The 22,145-nt window shown below is 52.5% G+C and overlaps 2 protein-coding genes across 2 annotated transcripts in view; one reads left to right on the top strand and one right to left on the bottom strand.

The window, feature by feature from the left end:
* Positions 1 to 21,422, top strand: part of NRL (neural retina leucine zipper) — a 30,187-nt gene extending 8,765 nt beyond the window's left edge. Inside the window, exons 2-3 of the mRNA XM_049613060.1 lie at positions 18,298 to 18,705; positions 19,612 to 21,422. Coding sequence (XP_049469017.1) covers positions 18,325 to 18,705; positions 19,612 to 19,944 — 714 coding nt within the window. The 5' untranslated portion in view covers positions 18,298 to 18,324 and the 3' untranslated portion in view covers positions 19,945 to 21,422. The remainder of the gene's footprint in view (positions 1 to 18,297; positions 18,706 to 19,611) is intronic.
* On the bottom strand, positions 80 to 8,789 carry PCK2 (phosphoenolpyruvate carboxykinase 2, mitochondrial). The gene is made up of 10 exons (XM_049613058.1): positions 8,594 to 8,789; positions 6,322 to 6,567; positions 5,682 to 5,866; positions 5,391 to 5,594; positions 4,824 to 5,011; positions 4,354 to 4,516; positions 3,888 to 4,106; positions 1,335 to 1,472; positions 959 to 1,054; positions 80 to 719 (listed from the first exon to the last, which is right to left on the bottom strand). Exons 1-10 carry the CDS (start codon positions 8,620 to 8,622, stop codon positions 265 to 267), a joined length of 1,923 nt encoding a protein of 640 aa, XP_049469015.1. The 5' UTR covers positions 8,623 to 8,789; the 3' UTR covers positions 80 to 264.
* Positions 21,423 to 22,145: the final 723 nt, after the last annotated feature.

Here is a 22,145-nt window from a genome sequence, read left to right on the forward strand (position 1 = left end):
TGCAAGAAGTCTATGAAATTGGTGTTAGAGAGAAGCCTGTGAAGACAGGCAGGAACGAAACAGCACAAAAGTTGTGTAAAGTAAATGAGCATCTCTTATTATTAGCATGTTGGAGAAGGCCTGTGGCCTGGTCTCATGGCACCCAGATGTTAGTTCTATCCAATTGCTCATACTTTCTGCAAGCCTGGTGGCTCTCCTATCCCTAGATGGCGGCCAGGACAGATGGGGGGGTGCTGTGTTCTCCTACTAGCCTGGAGCCTCAGGTCACATTCTGCGCACACGTCCCTCCAGGGCCTCCAGTTCAGCCAACACCTCCTTGGGCAGATCCTGATTGACTTGCTCTGTCAGGTAGCTCCGAATGTCACGCACCTCCTGTTCCCAGAAGTCCTTGGGGAGTGAGAATAGCTGTGTGGTATCTATGGCTCCCAGACCACTGAGATCCAAGGCACTTTCCTTTGGCACCAGCCCGATGGGCGTCTCTCGGGCACTGTCCTCCCCCTCTAGCCGCCGGCAGATCCAGTCTAGCACCCGAGCATTCTCTCCAAAGCCTGGCCACAGGAAGTGGCCCGCCTCATCCCGCCGGAACCAGTTGACGTGGAAGATGCGGGGTAGCCGGGCCCCCTTGCGCTCCTCCATGCTCAGCCAGTGTTCTAGGTAGCGCCCAAAGTTGTAGCCAAAAAAGGGCCGCATGGCAAATGGGTCGTGCATGATGACCTTCCCTGGGGAGGGGAGCAGGATGGGTAAGGAATCTTCCTCCTAACTGGAGAAGAGAAGGGCACCCTGCATCCAGCTGGAGGAAGTTGGGAAATGTTGGTGGCTCCAGAAGATCCTCAGAGTGGGGTGAAGAGAAGGGATTGGGAAAAGAGACCCGTGGAAAGGGCAGGCAGGAGGAAGGGAGAAAGGTCTGGCTCAGAAAGGGAGAGAAGCAGCCATGTGGGTGTATAGGGATGGCACTCACCTTTGTGTTCAGCCGCAGCAGTGGACTCAGAGCGCATAGCACTGCCTACAAACACCCCGTGGCGCCAGTTGAAGGCCTCATATACCAAGGGTACTCCTAGAACACCATTGAACAGGGTCACAGGCAGCTTTTGTCTGTGGGCCCTCACCACATCCCTCCTGGTGATCTTGATTCCTGGTCTCTCTCTCCTAGTATCTCTGCTTTCCCATTTTCAAACCCCATGCCTCCCCATATTTTGCATTCTCCAGGGGACAGCTCTAGAGATAGACAGCTACAGTTGGCAATCTAGGCTGAGCTTTAAGTATAAGAGGGAGGTGGGCCCTGAGATAGAAACAGACCTTTTACCAAGAAGGCATGGAGCCCACACAATGCTTACCTTTGGGTCTGCGGCCTCCAAAGATGATGGCATCAATGGGGACACCCTCAGGGGCCTCCCAGTCTGGGTCCATGATGGGGCACTGGCGAGCCGGGGCACAAAAGCGAGAGTTGGGATGTGCACAGGGCTCCTTGTCTCCTGGCAGGGGAAATACAAATACTTTCAGTTCCAAGGGCTTTTCCACCCCCAACACACACATATATTTGCATGCACTCTTGCAAAATTTCTGTTTGCGTCAACTCCCTGCAACCTTGTGTGGTAAGGAGCAGGGAGAAGGGAGCCAGGACATCTTTCCCAAAAGATCAGGTTATTTATCCATAATGGTGCTACCAGCTGTGCTATGTGAGAAAGAATGGGCAAGGAATTGGGGTTTAGCAGGACACTACTGTCTATGCCAAGCTGTAGCTACTTGGCATTGTCCAGTGCTCAAGAGAATGGGCTTAGATCTTGGCATAAGGTTTTCGCAGAAATTTTATCCCAGAAATGATTTATATATGGGATTAAAAAAAATTTTTTTAATGTTTATTTATTATTGAGAGACAGAGACACAGAGCGTGAGCAGGGGAGGGGCAGAGAGAGGGGGAGACACAGACTCTGAAGCAGGCTCCAGGCTCTGAGCTGTCAGCACAGAGCCTGATGCGAGGTTCAAACCCACGAACTGTGAGATCATGACCTGAGCTGAAGTTGGTCACCCAACCAGCTGAACCACCCAGGCGCCCCACTGTGGGATTATTATTTAAACAAACATTCAAACCTAAAGCAAAAACTGAGGCTGTCAATGAGTACTTCAGACAATTGACTTTCCATCAGCAAATAGAGGAAGATGGGGTCTTCTGAGCTTTCAAAATGTAAACAGCAATTGATTTTGAAGCTAGAAGAATTTTGGTGATTTCCCTGGGTCTCCTTAGACCCAGAGGGAACAATATGTCTTGAAGACCTCACATATAACCTGGGCAGGTGAAACCTGAGGAGCATAGGACATTTGGTCCCTAGGGAGAGAATGGGACCAAGTCAGTGGCATGTGTATAAAGCACCACCAGGGGGTCCTAAATGGACACAGTAGCTTCTCTGCTGGAGGTTGCTGGTTAGACCTGGGAAGGGGGGCAAGGGAGTTGTACAGCCAGCCCATCTCTCCCTGCCGCGCCCCCCGCCCCTGCCCAGCGCCTGCTTCCACTTGCATATAAGAGCCTCTTGCACTTCCAGCAGCCCCCAATTTAGGACCCTGGCACAGGGTATTATTCTGGGAATAGCAGCTGGGCACAACATGCCCTAGTTATACCTGTAAATCTAGAGATGATGAAAGGGTTGGGGAACTAGCCTGCGGGGAAGTATGAAAGTTTCTTGGGTTTCTCAGTTGGGTGGGAAGGCCAAGGAGGGCTTAATGATGGTGGTGGAGAAAGCAAGGGGTGATTAGATAAGGAGGGAGAATGCTTGGTCAGTCCGGAAGACGTGAATGTAGGCTTCAGTGACCACAAGGCCACCCTCCCCAGCATGCCCTTCTTTGCTTCCATTCTTAGGTCTCTGGGCTAACTGCAGAAGGTCCAGAGTGCAGGGTTGGGGGAGGGGCAGGGCTGCTAGGCACCAGGGGCGATGACAGGGTTGAGAAACTAGCTGTTAGAAGAGGCTAAAGAGCTGGTCTGATTTCGCCTGGAAGGATTTGGGTGTGCGTGTTAGAGGGATAGAGAAGGGTGAGGGTAACAACGCTGACCTTTAGACAATAATTATTATACAAGGGATGGTGGGAGCCAAGTGGCAGGGGGAGGGGCAGGCTTCCTCCTCCCTAATGGGTCAAACTTTGTGGACTATGCTTTGAGCCCAAGTCCTTGTGTAAAAATTTTCAAAACAGTCCTTCCCTTTCCTTTTTAAAAAAATTCCAAGAGCACCTGGGTGGTTCAGTTAAGTGTCTGACTCTTGATTTCAGCTCAGGTCATGATCTCAGGGTTTGTGAGTTCGAGCCCTGCTTTGGGGTCTGTGCTTCAGTGCTTCCCCACTTGTTCTCTCTCTCTCTCTCTCTCAAATAAACTTAAAAAAAAGCTCCAGCTTACTTTTATCGGAAATTTGCTATGTATTCAGCACTATGCTGAACACTTTGCATGCATTATTATTTCTTAAAGTTTATTTATTTAGTTTGAGGGGGAAAGGGGCAGAGAGAGAGGGAGGAGAGAGAATCCCAAGTAGGGGCTCAAACTCACGATCTGTGAGATCATGACCTGAGCCGAAATCAAGACACGGACGCTTAACCAATGGCACTCCTGCATGCATTATTTAATTTAACTCTCCAACAGCCAAGATAGGTACTTTGGTAACTGCCTCCATTTAGCTGATGGGGCAATTGAAGTTCATGAGGGTAAGCAGCTTAGCCAGGTCCCAAAGCCAATACCTGGAGTTGGGACTTGACCTGAGATCTCACCTGGGGTTAGAAACCGGGAATATTTATAATTTCCTGTGACTCCCAGAGGTCCTGGAGGACAGCCACAGGTTGTGGAGAAGCCTTTTACATCATCAAGGTGCTGAGCCCTAGGGGCTGTATCACGACTCCCCCATCATACATACCAGGTTTCCAGGGTTTTCCCAGCCAGGAGGTCACAGTGACACCAGGTAGAAGAGGCTGGTCAATGCCCTCCCAGTACACTCCACCATCACTGGTCTCAGCCACATTGGTGAAAAGAGTGTTACTCTGGATTGTGGCCATGGCATTGGGATTAGTGGTGGCAGAGGTGCCAGGGGCCACGCCGAAGAAGCCATTCTCAGGGTTGATGGCCCGGAGTCGACCTGTCAGGAGCAGAAGTGAAGGAAAGGAAGGATCAACCAGTAAGAGTTGAGAGGTGCGTCCATGGAAGGTCCTATTCTGTTCCCTCTTGCCCTGAGCTGGCCCCCAGATCTTATGGAGAAAGCCCTTCTGTCTCTAGGGTGGGTAGACTGCCAGGAGGTATAGGGCAGGGTCCACCATGAGCAGTGAAGGGGAGACTCCTATGCTCTGGTATGAGCCAGAACTGAGTATGATCCATGGGCCTCTCACCGTCACTGTCAAACCTCATCCAGGCAATGTCATCCCCCACACACTCCACTTTCCAGCCTGGCAGTGCTGGCCGCATCATGGCCAGGTTAGTCTTGCCGCAGGCGCTGGGGAAGGCGGCTGCCACATAGCGCTTCTTTCCTGCGGGGTTGGTGATACCCAGGATCTGCGTGTCGAGGAGGGAGGGAACAAAGAGGAGGTCAGTTATGGTCTGCACAGAAAGGACAGCTAGGGGTTAACAGGGAGGACAAATAATTATTGCCTAAACAGGTGCACCACCTTGCCACAGGGCTGGTGTGGCAGCAAGTTGAAGCCCCCTCAATGGTCAGCAGCCTGGGGCCAAAGCTTTGGTCATTTGGGCAGAGTCCCTCCCAACCGGCCCGGCACCTGGCGGTGGGGAGGTGAGGCTGACCAGCCAGGCCCCACTCCTGCCCTGCTCCCTGCAGCTGCCTAGGTCCTCACCAGGCCCTCACCAGCATGTGCTCCGCCAGCCAGCCCTCATCCCGGGCCAGCCGAGAGGCGATGCGAAGGGCAAAGCACTTCTTGCCCAGCAAGGAGTTGCCGCCATAGCCGCTGCCGAAGGAGACGATCTCTCTCTGGTCAGGCACGTGGCCAATCAGGGTTTTCTCTGGGTTGCATGGCCAATGGCTCACCGGCTCCCCTGGGGACAATGGGGTTATGGGGTCATGGGGCCGGCTGTTGGTAGGGGCATGAGGAACTGGGGCATTAGGAGCTGGAGGGTATTGGGATTGGCAGGAGAGACACTGAGGAGCGGTGGTGGTGCCAATGAGTAGCTTACCACCCCCCCACACCCCCAGTATCTATCAGCTCCTACGTCCCTGTTCTGGGACATGACATGGATAAGTGACTTTTTTCAATCTTGTGCAAATTGCTCTGCCAACACAGCATTGCCCCAGCCCAGACTGCTGCTTTAGATTTTGGGAATGAGGTGTTTCACTAATTCAGATGGGTAGGATTGAGGGTTTCCTCTGAATGCAAGCAGGTCTCTGTGGCCTCCCCTAGGCAGGGTAGGCGCTCACCTTGCCCAGTCAGGGGCTGGCCCACAGAGTGCAGACACTTGACAAAGTTGCCATCTCCCAGGGCCTGAAGCACAGGCGTCCCCAGCCGGGTCATGATGCGCATGCTTGCCACCACGTAGGCCGAATCAGTGAGCTGCACTCCGATTCGGGACAGTGGGGAGCCCACGGGACCCATGCTGAATGGAAGCACATACATGGTTCGGCCTATGGAGGAAAAATACCACCAGGATGAAGGGTTCTAACCTGTTAATATCTTCAGTGCCCCTGCTTCTGTGTCCCTGCCCCGGTTACCCTGCATGCAGCCTGGAAACCTCTCATCCACAGCTTGCTGGAACTCAGCTGGGGACATCCAGTTGCCTAGCTGCCCACGGGCCCCACCAGCCGGGAGGGGCACTGTGTCCCGTTGAGAAGGAGTTACAATCACTGTCTTGCTCTCTACTCGTGCCACATCCTTGGGGTCTGTGCGGGCCAGCCAGCTGGGGGAGAAAGGATTATCAGGAAGACGTGGCCAGATGATCTCCCTCATCCCCAGACCCAATCTTTCAAGTCCAACTTTGACTCTATGTCTTTTGTGGGTCTTATTTTTGCCCATCCATTTGCACCTCAGTTGCTTGCTCCAGATTTTGTCCCATCTAAGGGGTAGTTCCTTTGGCCCAGCCTTCTAAAGGCCTCTGCCCTCGGCAAAAACTCTGAACTTGGAAGAGGGGAAAAAAAAAAAAGCAAAGGTTTTTATTTGTATTAGCTTCTTTCCTTAACATAAAAAATATAGACCAATCCCACTAATTCCTAATTCTGTTTCCCCCAGAGCTCCCATTCTTGCTCATTCCATTGGGATGGTCTAGTTAAATTTGATGTTTGTCTTGGTAAACCCAACGTGGCCTCTGTCCAATAAGCTGTTCCCATCCCATGGGTCACGGGGCTCAGGGCTTACCAGTTGTTGTACTTGGGGAGCTTTCGGATAAGTCCCTGCTTTTCCAGCAGGGCCAGTGTGGCAGTGTTCTCAGCCTCGGTGCCATCACAGATGTGGATGCCCTCTGGTTGGCACAGGCGGGCACTGCGCTCCACAAAGTCTCGAACTCCAGCGGGCAGCTGGCTCAGATCTCCACTGAGTACTCGTAGGGTCTGGATGCTGCGCCATGATGACCAGCCCCAGGGGCTCAGCCCAGGCCAGCTAAGCCTGCGACAAGAAATAGGTAATGGGCTGGGTGTTCTCATGGAAGATGGGCAAGTCAAGGGGACAGAAAGCTTGGGCTGCCATGGAGCATGCTAAAACAGGTCTTGGTGCAGGCACCTTGAAGAGCAGGTGAGAGTAGGTGTGTGGGACGGGTTCAGGCCACGTGTACCTTGTGGCCTCCATGAGTCTCAGTGAGGGTGTTTTCTTGTCAGCAAGGGACAAATATTGCCAAAGGAGCATAAAGGCACATGCCTGGTGGCGTGGAGGGTATATGTCGGCATGCTGAGGTTATTGCAGTCTTAACCCATGCCCACGTTTAACTCTGTCTGGTCAAGGTTGGAAATGAGGAGGTGCCCTATGACCCAGTGTCGATAAACTGTGCCCTGGTGACAGCTTCATGGGTCTGGTAGTTAAAGCCCTCATCCCTGTTCTTTCCATTCTTAAGTATAGTTTTTATAAGTTAAAAAAGCAGCTGCTTTTACTTTTTTCTTCTGGTGTGTATAAGACTGTGAAAGCCTCAGCAAAGGACCCAGTCTTTGAGATGGTACAGTCCCAGGTTTCCAGATTAGGGCTCTTGCACAGAGAGTTGGTAACTGGGTATTGGGGTTCCAGGCATCAGAGCTAGGGCTGCCCACCTGGGCCAACAAGGGTTGCATAAGATATTACTATTGGGTAGGTATCTTTGAGCTGGGTGGAAGGCTGACTGTTGGGGAATGTCAATGGCTGGGGTACATGCCCATTCCCATGAGGGCAGGGTCCCTGTTCTCTGTCCCTTCACACCCCTGGGAGAGGGAGAAGCAGGGTCTGCTCTGATTGGCCCGGACCCAGGGTGGAGTGACCCAGAGAGAGCAAAGGCCAAGAGAGGGAAGTTGCCCTTCTCTGATGCCAGGGCCTCGCCCACCAGAAACTGCTCCACACATCAGACTGCATGCCCCTGTTCCTCCCCTTAGAGGTCAAATGCCTAGAGAGTTTTGGGTGTTGGTGGTAGGTGGTAACATCAGACTGCAGAAAGCTCAGTTAAACTTAGGCTGTAAGCCTGGGGAAGGGAGACAGCTCAGACCATGGATATGGGAGTTGGAACCTGGCTAGAGTGGACCTGGGCTGGCAGGATTCAAACCCAGTGTGGCCTCAGGGGCAGAGGAAGAGGACTCCTGGGACCTGGCATTAATTTGAAAGACAGACCCTCTCCCCGCAGGGGGCCTGGCTCAGGAAGTCTCTGGTGATCCTCTCTGACTCTCCACCAGTGGGACCCTCTCCTTTTCCTCTGCTCCAGAGGCCACCCACATGGGCTGGCCAAGAGGAACCAGCTGTGGGAGAGACTTGGGGGTTAGCTCAGACTTTGGGACACATGCTGGGGAGAAGGGAGGCCACAGAGGAACGACAGGAAGCTGTGAAAAGGGAGCAGGGCCTAGGAGCTTCCGTCCCAGACAGAGGCGAAGCCAACCTATTAGAATTGAAGGCAACTTGTCCCCCTCCTCCACCTTGTTTCCCTCTTTCCCCTGGCCGCAGGTCCCTTGGCTGCGCCAGGCTTCCCTCCAGGTTCCAGTTCGCGGGAGGTCGGAAATGGAGGTTTACCTTCTGCCTTCTTTGGGGAGTTCTGAGCTCAATCCCCCAGGGGTTCATGCACCCTTGACCCCAGGGTCCTACCGCGCTTCTAATCGCAACTGGGGCACAAGAGTTACATCTTAAAGAAAAGGAGAAGACGAGGAGACAGGGCTCTGTGGGGGCGAGCGAGGAGGGGAGGAAGTTGTGAGTGGCAGATCGAGACGGCGCGGTCAGAGATCAGCAAAGCAGGGACGGGGGAGGAGGGGACGGAAGCGGAGAGACTCGGAGCGGCGGCGGCCGCCCCAGATCTCCCGCGAGACACGGGCCAGAGAGGTTGGGGATGGAGACACATTCGCCCCGGGCCCGCCTCCTCCTCGGCTGAGAAAGCCGGCGGAGGCTGGCGGGCAGGAGAGCGCCATTGGCAGCCCCGAGGGGGCGAGCGCGGCGGAAGGTGCGGGTCGGCCCCGGGCTAGGGCTCACTCACCGCAGGCCGGGGCGGTACACAGCAGCCATGGCACCTGGGGCTGCGGGGTGGCCACGAGAACCGAGCGGAGCCGGGGAGATAGGCGGGGAAAGAGGGTGCGCTGCTAAGCGAGCGGGAGCGAAGGCTGGGCGGGAGGCGCTTAAAAAGGAGGCGGGCGGGAGGGCGCAGGGGCGGAACCTCGCTGGGCCCGCGCGACCCTCTCTATGCCCTAGCCACACAGCCGCTCCCCCAGGGCACCAGGCCCCGGCCGGACCAGACGCCTCCCCTCCCCCAGCATCCTAGCCCCCACACCCATCTCTCTCATTGGACAGCTGGGCCCCCTACTCGGCTCCCCGCCTCCGCGAGGCTCCGCCCCCCGCTCCGCCTCGCCCCCTGCACATGATGTAACTTTGAGGACTCTTGCTACCGAGAGATAGCGACTGGGAGACAACGGGGTGGCAAACAAGCTAGGAACGAGGGGGGAAGCCGGGGCGAGGGCCCACGGAGGCTGGGAGTCCAGAAACCGAGGGTTGGGCATTGTCTTTTCTCTTCTCCTGGGGACTGGACACCGTAAGACCCATGTTTTTCTGTTTTCCAGGGTCCCAAAGCTAACGTTTTCTTGGTCCCCACCTCCTAAATACCTGTTTCTTCTCCCCCTGATGAGGGTTCTCTTCTGCCTTCCCATAAAATGATGGCGTCTCTCTACCCCAGAGTCTCTAATTTGGGCCTCTGCCCTGGCTATTCTTTCCACATTCCCCTGAAGAACTAGTCTGTCCCACCCAACCACCACCATAAAGTCCTCAGGTAATTTGTCAAGTTATGTCTCCATCCAGACATCTCTCTTCAACTTGATACCATTGGGTACCACCCCAAATGCCATAGTACCCGAGACTCAACATGCCTGTAGTAGGCACCTGCCCAGCATCCACTCCCCCTTTCTGGTAATATCACCCTGATGTTCCTTTACGGAACTACCTCCTCAGTCCATGGAGGCAATCATATAGGTCTCCTGTGGGTAGGCTCTCAGTTTGACCAATTTGTGTCTTCCTCACTTTGGCCACAGCAATTGGGAATGTTTAGGGATGGGCATGAGATCCCTCTCTGGAGCTTTTTCTGTAGACTTTCAAAATGAGCTCTTTCTGCTGGATTTGCTGAGCTGGTGGGATATAAGCATAGAGCTGCAGGGTATCAGCTCGGCACTGCAAAGCAGGAACCTGCCCTCAATGAAAGCCAGCCCAAAGGAAGCAGCAGAGGGATGGAGAGCTACAGATTCCTGATTTTTATTATAGGACTCAACAAATTTCTTAATTTCTTCTCTCGCTCAAGCTAATTTTAAGTGGATTTCTGCCATTTGCAACAGAAACAATGCTGATTCTCAGGTTTCTCAAAGTTCTGTGCTAAAACATAGTGGGAAAAGGAGAGCTGGCCTCAAGCCTTGGGCTTGCTATTGGCTCTCTATCTCTTCCACCCAGGCTCCATCCTGGACTCAACCTTATGTGTATGTGTTTGGATTCTTTCCTCCAGTTCCTACATTCAAACTCTGTCCACACCTATTCCACTTCAGACAACTGCCTCTTTGGCAACCCTTTGGGCCTAAAGGTGTGCATGCTGGTCGCAGCATGGATCTACTGAAGGTCATCATCTCTTCCCTAATGCTGTACCTGCTCTCATGGTTCCCTATCTCAGTGAATAGCACCAGCATCTAGGCAGCTGCTCCAGAGGAACCTGAATCAGTCTAGGCTATTCCTTTCTTCTCTTCCATAGCCAATCAGATGCTAGGACCTTTGGATTTGTACTTCATAATTAGCTCTCAAATCTGTGTATATCCCCATGGCCACTGCCTTAGTTCAGGACTTACCTCTCACCTGGCTTCAAGTGATATCTTCCAAGCCACCTCTTGGGCTGCCACCATTCCAAATGCCACTCCTTCTCCCTCCCACCAAGCTACCCTCCAACTCTGCACAGAAGTTCACTTTGATGAGTTAAGAGAGAGAGGGGTAATTTTTATTGTGTGGACACTAGGCTGGGCTCTGTGCCAGCAGCTTTACATGCATTATTTCATTCAGATTCACAACCATCCTATTTTACAGATGTGGACACTGAGGCTTAGAGAGGTTAAGTCATTTGCTCAAAGTTATATAGCTGGTCAGCAGGAGAAATGAAATCTGAATCCAAACCTTTCTGACTCTAATTACTAAGTTATTTCCCCCCCTCCAATCCTATACTGTTCCCTTGATTTATCATTAAAAGAAAATGAGATCATATCACTCAGACTTAAAATCCCTCAAGGCTCCCTACCACATGGCAACTGATGTCCTTTATAATCTGACTCCTATTTATCCAACCTTTATCCCTGCCACCTTCTCTCCTATACACCAAACTGCAGTTTCCAGAGCACTTCTATGAACCTTTTCTGCTCTTCAGACTTAAATTAAACATCACCTCCTTTGTGAAGTCCGTTTGATTCTTAGAATTAACATCTATCTCATCCGTGTTGGTTTTATACTGTGTACATATATATATATATATATATATATATATATATATATATATAAATGTTTTTATTTATTTTTGGGAGACAGAGGACGAGTGGGGGAGGGGCAGAGAGAGAGGGAGACACAGAGTCTGAAGCAGGCTCCAGGCTCTGAGCTGTCAGCACAGAGCCCGTATCGGGCTTGAACCCATGAACCATGAGATCATGAGCTGAGCCAAAGTTGGATGCTCAATTGACTGAGCCTCTCAGGCGCCCCTACATACCTATATTTTTGAACTTATCACACTTTATTATAGTTGTTTTTGTATCTTTATAATCCTCACTTAAGTGTTAGCTCCTTGAAAGGAGGGCCCAAATTTTAGTCTTGTTGTTATTTTATCTTAATTTGGCCTTATTTGGTCAGCTAATAAATGCTGTTTGAAAGAAGAATAAACAAGTCTCATGTTTCTGAACACTTCTCCCCCATTGTGTCCTTTCTTAGCTTAAGGGGCTCCCATGAGGATTTCCTTGTAGTCTCGATTCCCTTTATTCATTTATTTGCTACACTTTTATTCAGTTCCCTGGCCCTCCGCCCAGCCTCCCAGGTCTACCAGCTGGCCCAGTGTTCGAAGCACACCACCAGGGGGCAGGGTGTGACCAGCCTTGACCTGGTCTGCATTTTCTTCCCAAGGCCCTCTGGGTCTGGCCCTTGGACACCTTCCCGAGCTCCTGTAGTGGATGCTATGGTGTGTTGCCTAGATCCCTGCTTCAGGATCCAGGTTTTCATTGTCCCAGCCTCGGAGTGGTGGCTGCTAATGGCTCACAGCTGAATACTTCCCTGAGACCTACCTGTGGCTGAAGGGAGTGGTGTCACCAAACACAATACCCCTTTCCTGGGGCAGTGTGTATCCAGTGACTGATTGACGCAAGGGTACAAAGCCTGATCCCCTTTCCTCAATTTGGTGCATCTGAGCTCCAGAGCTCCTGTGGGATCGGCTGAAGTCTCTGTTCTAATGCAGTGTATTTCCACTTTTCCTCCTGCCCAGTCCTGCTTTTCTCACTCCTTTTGTTTTTTTTTTTTTTTTTAATTTTTTATTTTCAACGTTTTTAATTTATTTTTGGGACAGAGAGAGACAGAGCATGAACGGGGGAGGGGCAGAGAGAGAGGGAGACACAGAATCGGAAACAGGCTCCAGGCTCCGAGCCATCAGCCCAGAGCCTGACGCGGGACTCGAACTCACGGACCGCGAGATCGTGACCTGGCTGAAGTTGGACGCTTAACCGACTGCGCCACCCAGGTGCCCTCTCACTCCTTTTGAAAATCCTCCTTGGTGAACCACCTGTATACAGGTTTCCATCTCAGAGTTTGTTTCCAGCTTAAGATATCCCCCAAACTCAACGTGGATACTGCATTAGCCCCCTAATCCCACTCTGATTCCATTTTGCCTTCTAGATCCAAAGTGATCTTTCCAAACAAAATCTGGTCTCATCATGGCCCTGCCAAAAATTCTTTAGTAACTTCTCACTGTTCTTCGAATAAAGACCAAATCCTAACCTTGGACCATGAGGCTGTGCTGGATCTGGCCCCTGCTGACATTGCCACTGTCACCTACCACCATTCTTCCCACTTCCTTGGCTTCTTCTACTCTCTGGCTATATTGGTCTTTTTGTCTGTTTGTTTTGTACTCATGTCTCCTTCCTGCCTGAGCCTTTACATATATTGTTCTTGCAGCTTGGAATCCCCACCTTCTCCATACCCCCTGCACATGGTCACTTCTTACTCACCTGGCTGGTCTCAGTTTAATGTGTCTTCCTTAGGCAAGCTGTCCCCGCAATGCTGCCCCTCATTAGATTAGGTCTTCATGAAATACAATTTCATAGTGCCTGCCCTTCTCCTTCATAGGACTCACCTCAGTTATAATAGTTTATTTTCACATAGGCTCCTGCCTAACATATGTGGGGCCTGGGGCAAGAGTACAAACAGAGGGTCACAAACCTTGTGTTTTAAATATTTAAAATGTAGAACTCATGCTAACAAACTATTAAATAAAATATGTTCTATTCTTCTCCCTTGATAATATGTACATGATGGCCTGGAATTTGGTTCAAAATTGAATTCAGATTTGGATTTTATTTGGAGTCCTTGGGATTCTGCAGCAGAATGTGGTGGGTGGTATGGGGAGAGGATGCACTGGGCCACTGGCCTTTGGGCCCTCTTCTCTTCCCACCCCTGACACTGTCTTGTCCTGTGAGGGGCCTCACGTGCATACCTATGGACCTCCCTGTCTACACATCCCAATTCTGTCCATGACCTCCTATAAATAGTCACCCTTAGCCGGCTTTTGGGTCTAGGGATGTGTGTACTGTAGTGTGGTCCACTTCCGGAAGGGCCTACCTGGGGTAGAGGTCCATGTGGGCCTAGAAGTGGGCTTGGAGCCCTTTGGACAGGGAATTCCTGGGTATCTGGAGTGTGGTCCAGAATGGGGTTGGGTGTGGGCAGAGGAGGCCTGAACTGCTCACCCCATGGGGTGGGACACAGCCAGAGGAGAGCCAGAATGGAGTCTTCCAAAAGCACAGGGCTTAGGGCAGGGGCTACTCTTGCCTGGGCCTAAGGGCAATAAATTGATGCTTCTCTGTTTCATCAGTCTGTATGCTCCACAAAGGCAGGGCTGGTGTCAGTCTGATGTACCGAGGTATCGCTAAAGCCTAGCACAGTGCCTGGTGCTTAATAAACACTTGTCAAATGAACATACCAGGCAGGCCAGGAAGAGGTTTGAAGATTTGGATCCATTACCGAAGATCTGGACACCAAAGGCCAGAACTTCTAGGGCTTACAGGGAATTATGGGCTCCAAATATGGGACAAATATGGGAGTGCAGGACAGAGGAGATAGTGATGGCACCCTGAATTACTGACTCCGTCTCCTCCCTTCCCTCTCATTTTGTATCCCCATTCTCCCGGCCCTTTATCTGCCTGGCCCTTCTCCCCCATTGTCCAACATCCCACAGCCCGCTGTGTTTCCTCTATGGCCTGACCATCTATCTGTCTGTTCCTCTGCATCTGTTTCTAATTCTTGGGCCCCAGTCTTACTTTCCTCTATCCCTTCCTTCTACTGCTTTTGTTCTTCTGGTCCCTTGTTCCTACCACCTCTCTTTTTACCCCTACTCCCTTCTTGGTGCTCTCCAGAAGACCTCCTTTCTCTTTTAGTTTGTCATGGCCCTTTGCCCACCTCTTCCATGTGCCTACATCCCTCCAACTCCTTTTGTACAAATCTGTGGGGAGCCACCGACTTGTTCTGCCTTCCATCCCAGGTCTATACCTACTGCCCCCTCAGCTAAGCCTTCTTGCCTCCCTTTGTTCTGTCATTTCTGAAGTCCACCTGCCTTCATCTTTTCGCTCTCATTTCCCGGTCCCCAGATGTCCTCGAGCCAGTCAGTCTCAATATGCATCTCCCAGGCCCTGGTTCCACCCCCACCAAGGGGGCCCATTAACTACCTCTTGGGTCCCCACTGGCTGCCGCATCCTCTCGTCTCTGTGCCCTTGCCCATTTCCTCTGGCCTAGCCCTCACTTCCCGGACTCCTTTCCCTAGTCAGTGGCACCTGGTCTGAGCCCTGAGCGGCTCAGCTTGCCTGAGCTTGTTTAGTCTGACTCTTTTAGCCCGTTAGCAGCTTAGCCACCCCCTCCCCCAAACCTTTCCTTTGAGCCTTCCAGTAAACAAGAAGATCAGCACAGACCTGACAGCTGCTCGGGGGCAAGTGTCTGGCCAGACCAGGCATGAGAAAGGGGCTGCACTCAACACTTCCTATTCTTTCTGCAGCACAGGAAGTTCTGGGGTCTCTTTCCTGGCTATGTGCCTCAAAGCCACATTCCATGGACATGTACGCAAGATTCCCTGGTCTCTATGATCCCCATTCCCATTAAGTGGCCTTGTTCCTAGGCTCTGTTCTTCTGCAAACACAACTGGATCCAGGCAATCACACTGAGAAGCCTTACTACTTGAATAACGACCGTGGTCTCTGCTCCACGAAATGCAGAACACATGTGGGAAAAGAATGATGTCATCTGATCTAGATCTTCTTATATGTGCGTACAGAGCATGATGGGAGAGACCATGCACACACACAGGGAAGCTGAATTGACTGTAGGTATTCTGTAGACCAGTGGTTCTCAAACTTCAGTGTTCATCAAAGTTGCCTAAAGGCTTATTAACACACAGATTTTTGAGGGTGGGGGAGTCCCAAGCCCAGAGTTTCTGATTCAGTAGGTTTGAGGTGAGGCCAGAGAATATGCATTTCTAGCAAGTTCCCAGGTAATGCTGCTGGTTGGGGCCCAGACTTTGAGAACCATTGTTTTAGGCCACCTGAACCTATCAGCTTTTCACCCAACACCTAAGACTGGGACCGTGTTAATTTTTATAACTGATGATCTTTAGGGCTGATGGACACCCAGATCTCTGACTTGGGACAGAGGACTTGTGAACCCCACAGGAACATTTGGGTATCCTCACCAGGTAGGGAATAAAGTTCTATTCTAGTACACACCTTGTTTTAAACAGCTTCAGACAGGTTTAAACACCTCCTTAGCTAATTCCTAGTATCCCTGTTCCAACTTCTACTCAGGGATAAGAGCTCTAAGAGGTGTTAGGGGATTAGGCTGAAAATGTAGGTCACCCCCTAGCCATCTGGGAACCAGGATGAGTGAGAGAGGAAGAGAGAGGGACGGAGACACACGCAGGGAAAAGGCTAGAGGAAGCAGAGGGCGTGTGAGGGCAGTTACAGAAGTCAGATGGATTGGTGGTGATTAGATTTCAGTGTCCCGAGGTGGCCCGGAAAGAAGGAGCAGAGATCCCCACTCTCCCTTCTCCTGCTCCTTCCCTCTGGCCTGCCTGTCCTGGGACTGGTCATCAAGAGTGGGAGAGGCTGCGGATTGGGTAGCCAAGTCCTAGCGATTCACCGTGGGGACAGTTGCCTGTCCTTCTAATAGGATAGCTGTGAGGAGTGTGTGGCCAGTCACAGTGGGAGTGAGGCAGGGGGCCAGAAATGTGAAGATTCCTGAAAGCAGAACCACTGACCCAACTGGCTAGGTGAAAGTGGGTTCAGACCGTTTGTATTCCCCAAAACAACTGCCAAGGCACTGTAGAGCATTGGAGGTTGAGGGCGCCGGGAGCTTCTCTGGGCCTCTTTTCCAGTCCCGGGTTCTCAATCACTGAGGGCTGCGGGTGGTATTCACATGAGGGTGGCTGACTGGGCCAATGCAGCTCTCTGTACCAGGGAACTGAGCACCTGTGAGATGGACCATCAATGAGGAACTTTATTGGGGAAAATGCCCCCTTTCCTTCCTTGAGAACAGGCATACTCATCATCTTCCCTCTTCTCATTCCCCCCTCAACCCCCCAGGCCAATGAGATATGCAAATGATCCCCTTACCTCATTGGCTGCAGGGCTGAGGACCACAGATGACCTCAGAGAGCTGGCCCTTTAAGAGTGCCCTGTGGGCTCAGTGCCCACAGCGCCTTGTTCTGAGCACAGAGGCACCAGGCCCTGATCAATGGGGTCTCCAGTCTCTGAGGAAATTGTGCCTGCCTGGCTCTAACACTGACCACATCATCTTTACCGTCCCCCAAGTGAGTATATTTGGGGCCTACCTGGATGCCAGGCCTCTCACCTATAGCCTCCGCCTCTGTCACCTGCTGTCTGCTCTCTGCTGTCTGTTGTCAAGAATCCTCACACTTCTTTCCCCTGCCCCACTCCCACCCTGGCTGGCTTTATGTCCCTTACTGCTATCACATCAGAAAGATAAATAGCCCTCCTCACTTATCTCTTCATTCAGTTCTCTCTGGACACCTCTCTCACTGTTTCACCATAGCCTCCCTGCCAAGGATCATTCCTTCAATCTGTGTCTTTGTTCCTACCACCCCTGTCCTCTCAAGGGTGAGGGGTTCAGTAGATAGGGCAACAACCCTTCCCTGGGACAGGAAGACACAAGGACTTGTCCTTCCTCTCACCTCTCTGGGCAGAACCTGGGGGTATGAGATGTCTAGAGAGAGAGCTACGTAGGCTTGGGGTATCAAGATGGGACCAGATACCAAGCACTGGGGATAAGCACTCCCTGCCTTGCCCCTTCAGGGGCTGGCAGTGGGGCTATTGGAACTGGAAGCTGGGCTAGAGTGTGAGACTTCTGGCTCAGGAAGGATTCCTGAGGTCATCTAGCCTGAGGTTCCTCAGGTGAGCACACACTCTGCATGATAACAGGGAGGAGAGCTCCTGGGTGACATAAGTTTGGGATGCTCTGGGTTGAGGTTGAACAGATGGTTTACTGAAGGACTTCATAGATTAATATGTTGCTGTGCTTTGTGAATCTGCAAAATGTGGGGATAGGAGGTAGCCTTTCTCAAATTTATCTGAGCATCGACTTCTTCTTGGGTATTTCTCACACTTGGTGTTTCCTGGAACACTCTTTGGGAAATGTGAAGGTCTAATTGCCTTTATTGAACAGAAGGGGAAACTGGGGTCAGGTGATCCGTCCAAGTTCATACAACATAGCAGGTTCTGAATAGAAGGAGGAAAACCAATCTTGGTTGGTTCTCTTTGGAGAGATTGGCTTGGGGAAAGATGGTCACCACTCAGTCCTGATCTTGCTAGAACTGACCCTAGGACCTTTCTTTTTCCCTTGGAAAGTCTCATGCTCCAGTGAAAGGGATTAATTGATTGATTAACCCACAGAATAGATGTGCATTGAGGATCTTCTAGTGCAAGGCATTGGCCTAGGTGTTCTGAGAGAGAGATATAACAACGTTATCCTTATATATTAAAATTCACCTCATACATACCTTCCCATTGTCCTAAAATAGACACCTACTCTGTTACAGTTAATTAAGCAAAAATTTTTGATTGCTTGGAAATGGAATGATGTCTCTTGAGATGACAGAGCCTCTCAGTCTGTCCCAGCACTAGAGTTGGGAGTACTGCCATATTCCTCTTGTTTTTCAAAGCTCCCAGAGGCAACAGTGGGGCCAGACTCCATGCTTTCATCTTCTTCAATCAGGCCTTTAAGCTGCTTGCTGGAGCCCCTGCCAACCTGAAAAGTTGCCTCAGTCCAGAGGTGACTATTTAGGGAACAGGGTTGTACCATCGCCCCTGCTTTCCAGAACTGTGGCTCTCCAGAACACTTGGACTTTGGAAGAAGGAGGTTCCCATAAGGAGGCTGGCAGGCAGCCTCCAGGTGCTCCAAATCTCTCTTCTTTTTTTGCAGGTGCACCCCTCCCAATCCAGCCCCAGAATGGCACTGCCTCCCAGCCCCCTGGCTATGGAATACGTTAATGACTTTGACTTGATGAAATTTGAGGTAAAGCGGGAACCCTCTGAGGGGCGATCTGGCCCCCCAACAGCCTCACTGGGCTCCACACCCTACAGCTCAGTGCCTCCTTCACCCACCTTCAGTGATCCAGGCATGGTGGGGGCCACTGAGGCCCCCCGGCCAGGCCTGGAGGAGCTGTACTGGCTGGCCACCTTGCAGCAGCAGCTGGGGGCTGGGGAGGCACTGGGCCTGAGTCCTGAAGAGGCTGTTGAGCTGCTGCAGGGTCAGGGGCCAGTCCCTGTTGAGGGGCCCCACAGCTACTACCCAGGAAGCCTGGAGGAGACAGGAGCCCAGCATGCCCAGGTGAGTGATCAGTGAGTTGGTTTGAGGGGAGGCAGGGTGAGGGAGGACAGCCCAAGAGAGGAAGGAGAATTCCTGGAGAGGGTTATGGATTGGACAAGAGACAGAGGGCAGGAGAAGACAAGGGCCCTTGAAAAAAATCAGAGAGAGAAAACTATCTTCTGCCCCCTCCCTTTTCCCCAAATGGAGAGAAATGAGTAGTCTAAACCAGGAGGAAGAGGGAGAAAAGATTAAAAGTGGACCAAAAGGGGAGAGTTGAGAATTAAAGGAGAGCCGTTGATTACGGGAGGCAAATATACTCCGTCTGTGGAAACCAGGGAAAGAGTTGCGCTTGGAATTGAGTGGAGTTGAGACAGCGGGCACGGGAATGAGGTTGGCCTTTTCAAGACATCGTGCTTCCCCAGCCCCCAACCTTCTCAGGAAGGATTGGGACTCATCCTATTAATTATAGACACAGACGGGGGTGTTGAGGGCATTAGGATGTAATCCAAATCCGTTGAGGGTCACAGGGTTGCGGCCTTCAGGAGAGGGGAGCGAGGTGCATTGGCGGGGCGGGTTCCGTCTGGGCGGTGTCCGCTGGACACCCGGTGAGCCTGGAGCAGGACGCTAAGGACCTCGCTGCAGCGGCGCGGATTTCAGGCGCGCGACCCGCTAGCCTGACCGTGGGAGACGGGGCCTGCAGTGTGGGGCGGACCCAAAGGGGGAGCGCGCCCCTCGGGGAGGAGGGGCTTGTTGGGATCTGGGGCGGGGTCTGCACGGCGGGGTAGATTCTGAGGAAGGGCGAGCATCGGGTAAAGGTGGGGGCCGGGGGCGGAGCCTTCCCGAGGGCGGGGTAGTCCGGCTCGCGACCTAAGTGTGGAGCGGGGAGGGACCCGGCGCTGACCCGCTCTCTGCCCTCTCCCTCTGCAGCTGGCGGAGCGGTTTTCGGACGCGGCGCTGGTGTCGATGTCTGTGCGGGAGCTAAACCGGCAGCTGCGGGGCTGCGGGCGCGACGAGGCGCTGCGGCTGAAGCAGAGGCGCCGCACGCTGAAAAACCGCGGTTACGCGCAGGCCTGCCGCTCCAAGCGGCTGCAGCAGCGGCGGGGGCTAGAGGCTGAGCGCGCCCGCCTGGCCGCCCAGCTGGACGCGCTGCGGGCCGAGGTGGCCCGCCTGGCCAGGGAGCGCGACCTCTACAAGGCTCGCTGTGACCGGCTGACCTCGAGCGGCCCCGGGGCCGGGGACCACGCCCACTTCTTCCTCTGAGTTGCTAGGGGCCGCCGAGTGGTGTAGTAGGTGGGTGGGGGACACCACCTAGAAGGCCACTTTGCCATTCACTAGATGGTTACTAGCGCCTTCTGGTGCCAGACACTCTGTTGTATGACTACATAAATATGCCCGAACTTCCTGGACCCTCAAGGCATGCTCCGACGTTAGAGGCTGGTCATTTTCTGGGAGAGAGGTCTTCGCAGGCAGGCAGCATACACAGCCCTCCACCTCCTGTTCCGCCCCACTTGACCAGGACACTGAGATCTGGAGGAGCCGGTGCCCGGACTGTTGTGGGGGGCGGGTAAGAAGAGGCGCGGATGATAGCTGGGTGACAGTGAATGGGAGGAGAGGGAGTGGTGTGACTTCCCCCCCAGTTTAGATTTTAATTCAAGGTTTTCAACCTGTAGTGCATTAAGGTGGTAATTAGCAATGAAGCAGTATTTTCATTCTGAGGCTTGTAAACACCCCATTTTAAGACTACTGCATTTTTCAAGATTTCAATCACCAACAAGACAGACTAGGAACTCTATCCATGAGGCTTTCATCCTATCCAACCCAGTGGCCTCCAGGGCCCAGAACAGCAAAGGCCTGAGGAACTGTAGGGGTGGTTGGTGCCGACTGGGAGAGAATTCTGGGCAGGAGTCTGGAGACCTGGGTGCTAGGCCCAGCTCTGCCACAGGATACCTCTGTCACCTTGAGAAAATCACTTGCTCCCTGGGTTTTGGTTACCTCATCTAATCCTGGATTGGATGACTTCTGACACCTTTCCAGTTCTGGCATCTCCTTGGTGTAGGAGCCCCAAGAGTCTTCCCAAGAACCCCCCAAGACAACCTCACCAAAGGGACTTCCTGTCCTGCTCCTGCTTCCTGATTGCAGCCTAGGCGGTGGATGAGCCCATGCGCTGCTCCTCTGCTGCTCTCTTCAAGCTGCCTTGGCCTCCAGACCTGCATAGGGTACCCTTGCTACCTCCTGCCTTGCTGAGGGCTGAGGTGAGCCTTTGCCCAGCATGACAAGATGCTGAAAGAGTGTGGTTTTTGTGAATTAAACTTGAAGTTCAGGCAGAACTTTACACTATTGGCTAAACGTTCTTGAAATTTAAGAAGTGTTCATTCTTTAGCCTGGCTCCTGGTTCCTGTGTGTGTGTGTGTGTGTGTGTGTGTGTGCGTGCACACACACACGTGCGCGCACTGTGTCTCAGTTCTGGAGGCCCAATGAAAATGGGGTGGAAGCGTGAGGATTGGGCCAGATGGAGCCTCCTCCTCCCACCACCACTGCATAGAAGCCGAGGAGCATCAGTGACTGGGCCAGGCCTGCCTATGGCTATCCTGAGGTCCCACAGTTGCCATGGTTACCCAGCCCTTTGGTTCATCTGCCTACAGAGAGAGTAGGCGGGGGCTCTGGGCAGAGCAGAGGCATTGAGCTGGGAGCAGCTACCTCACCAGCCACTGTCGTAGGTCCTCTAAGGGACATAATAAATAGGGAGAAGCAGTCAAGGGTGGGGAAGAGGCTCCCATATGTCTCTCTTCCTTTCTGCCCCCTCTATCCACCCCCTCCCCAGCTGTCTCTTCCCATCACAGTTCTTGTTCTCTCCTCCCCCTCCTCTAGCCCAGCTCATCCCTCTTCCACTCAGGAGCCTGCAATGGGAGGCATCTCCTCCATCTCCCCCAGGATTTCTTTCTCTTCTCCTCTCCTTCTCTACCACTGGCCACCGGCCACCCTCTCTGGCTCTGGCTCCTCTATCTGAGTGGCTCACAGAGCCTCTCCTCCTTCATCTCCTTCCACATGCATCATTGAAGAAAGAGGCTGGGGCAGGGAGGGTCCCTCCAGGGTCCCATCTCTTCTTCTCTTGCTCTGGATATCACCTGTGTCCTCGCCTGCTCTCTGGAGCTGCAGTCCAGACCCAACACCGCTCTTGCACACCTTCCTTAACTGGCTGGGTTCCTGCACAGCACACACATGGGTAGAAATGCCATTCACAGGCACCTACCCCCATACACACAATCAGCCCACATATGCATACACCTGAATCTCAAGATGAGGCTCACATGGATACACCTCACAGAAGCTGCACACTAGTGATTAAGAGTGTGGGCACAGATGGGTTTGGGCTCAAGTTCCAGGCCCACCAGTTCTTTGATGATGGGTGAATTTAAATGGAATGTCACTTGATTTGTGAGAGTGGGTACATTTAAAGCACG

This window comes from Panthera uncia (genome assembly GCF_023721935.1).
Source record: "Panthera uncia isolate 11264 chromosome B3 unlocalized genomic scaffold, Puncia_PCG_1.0 HiC_scaffold_1, whole genome shotgun sequence".
NCBI classification, from domain to species: domain Eukaryota; kingdom Metazoa; phylum Chordata; class Mammalia; order Carnivora; family Felidae; genus Panthera; species Panthera uncia.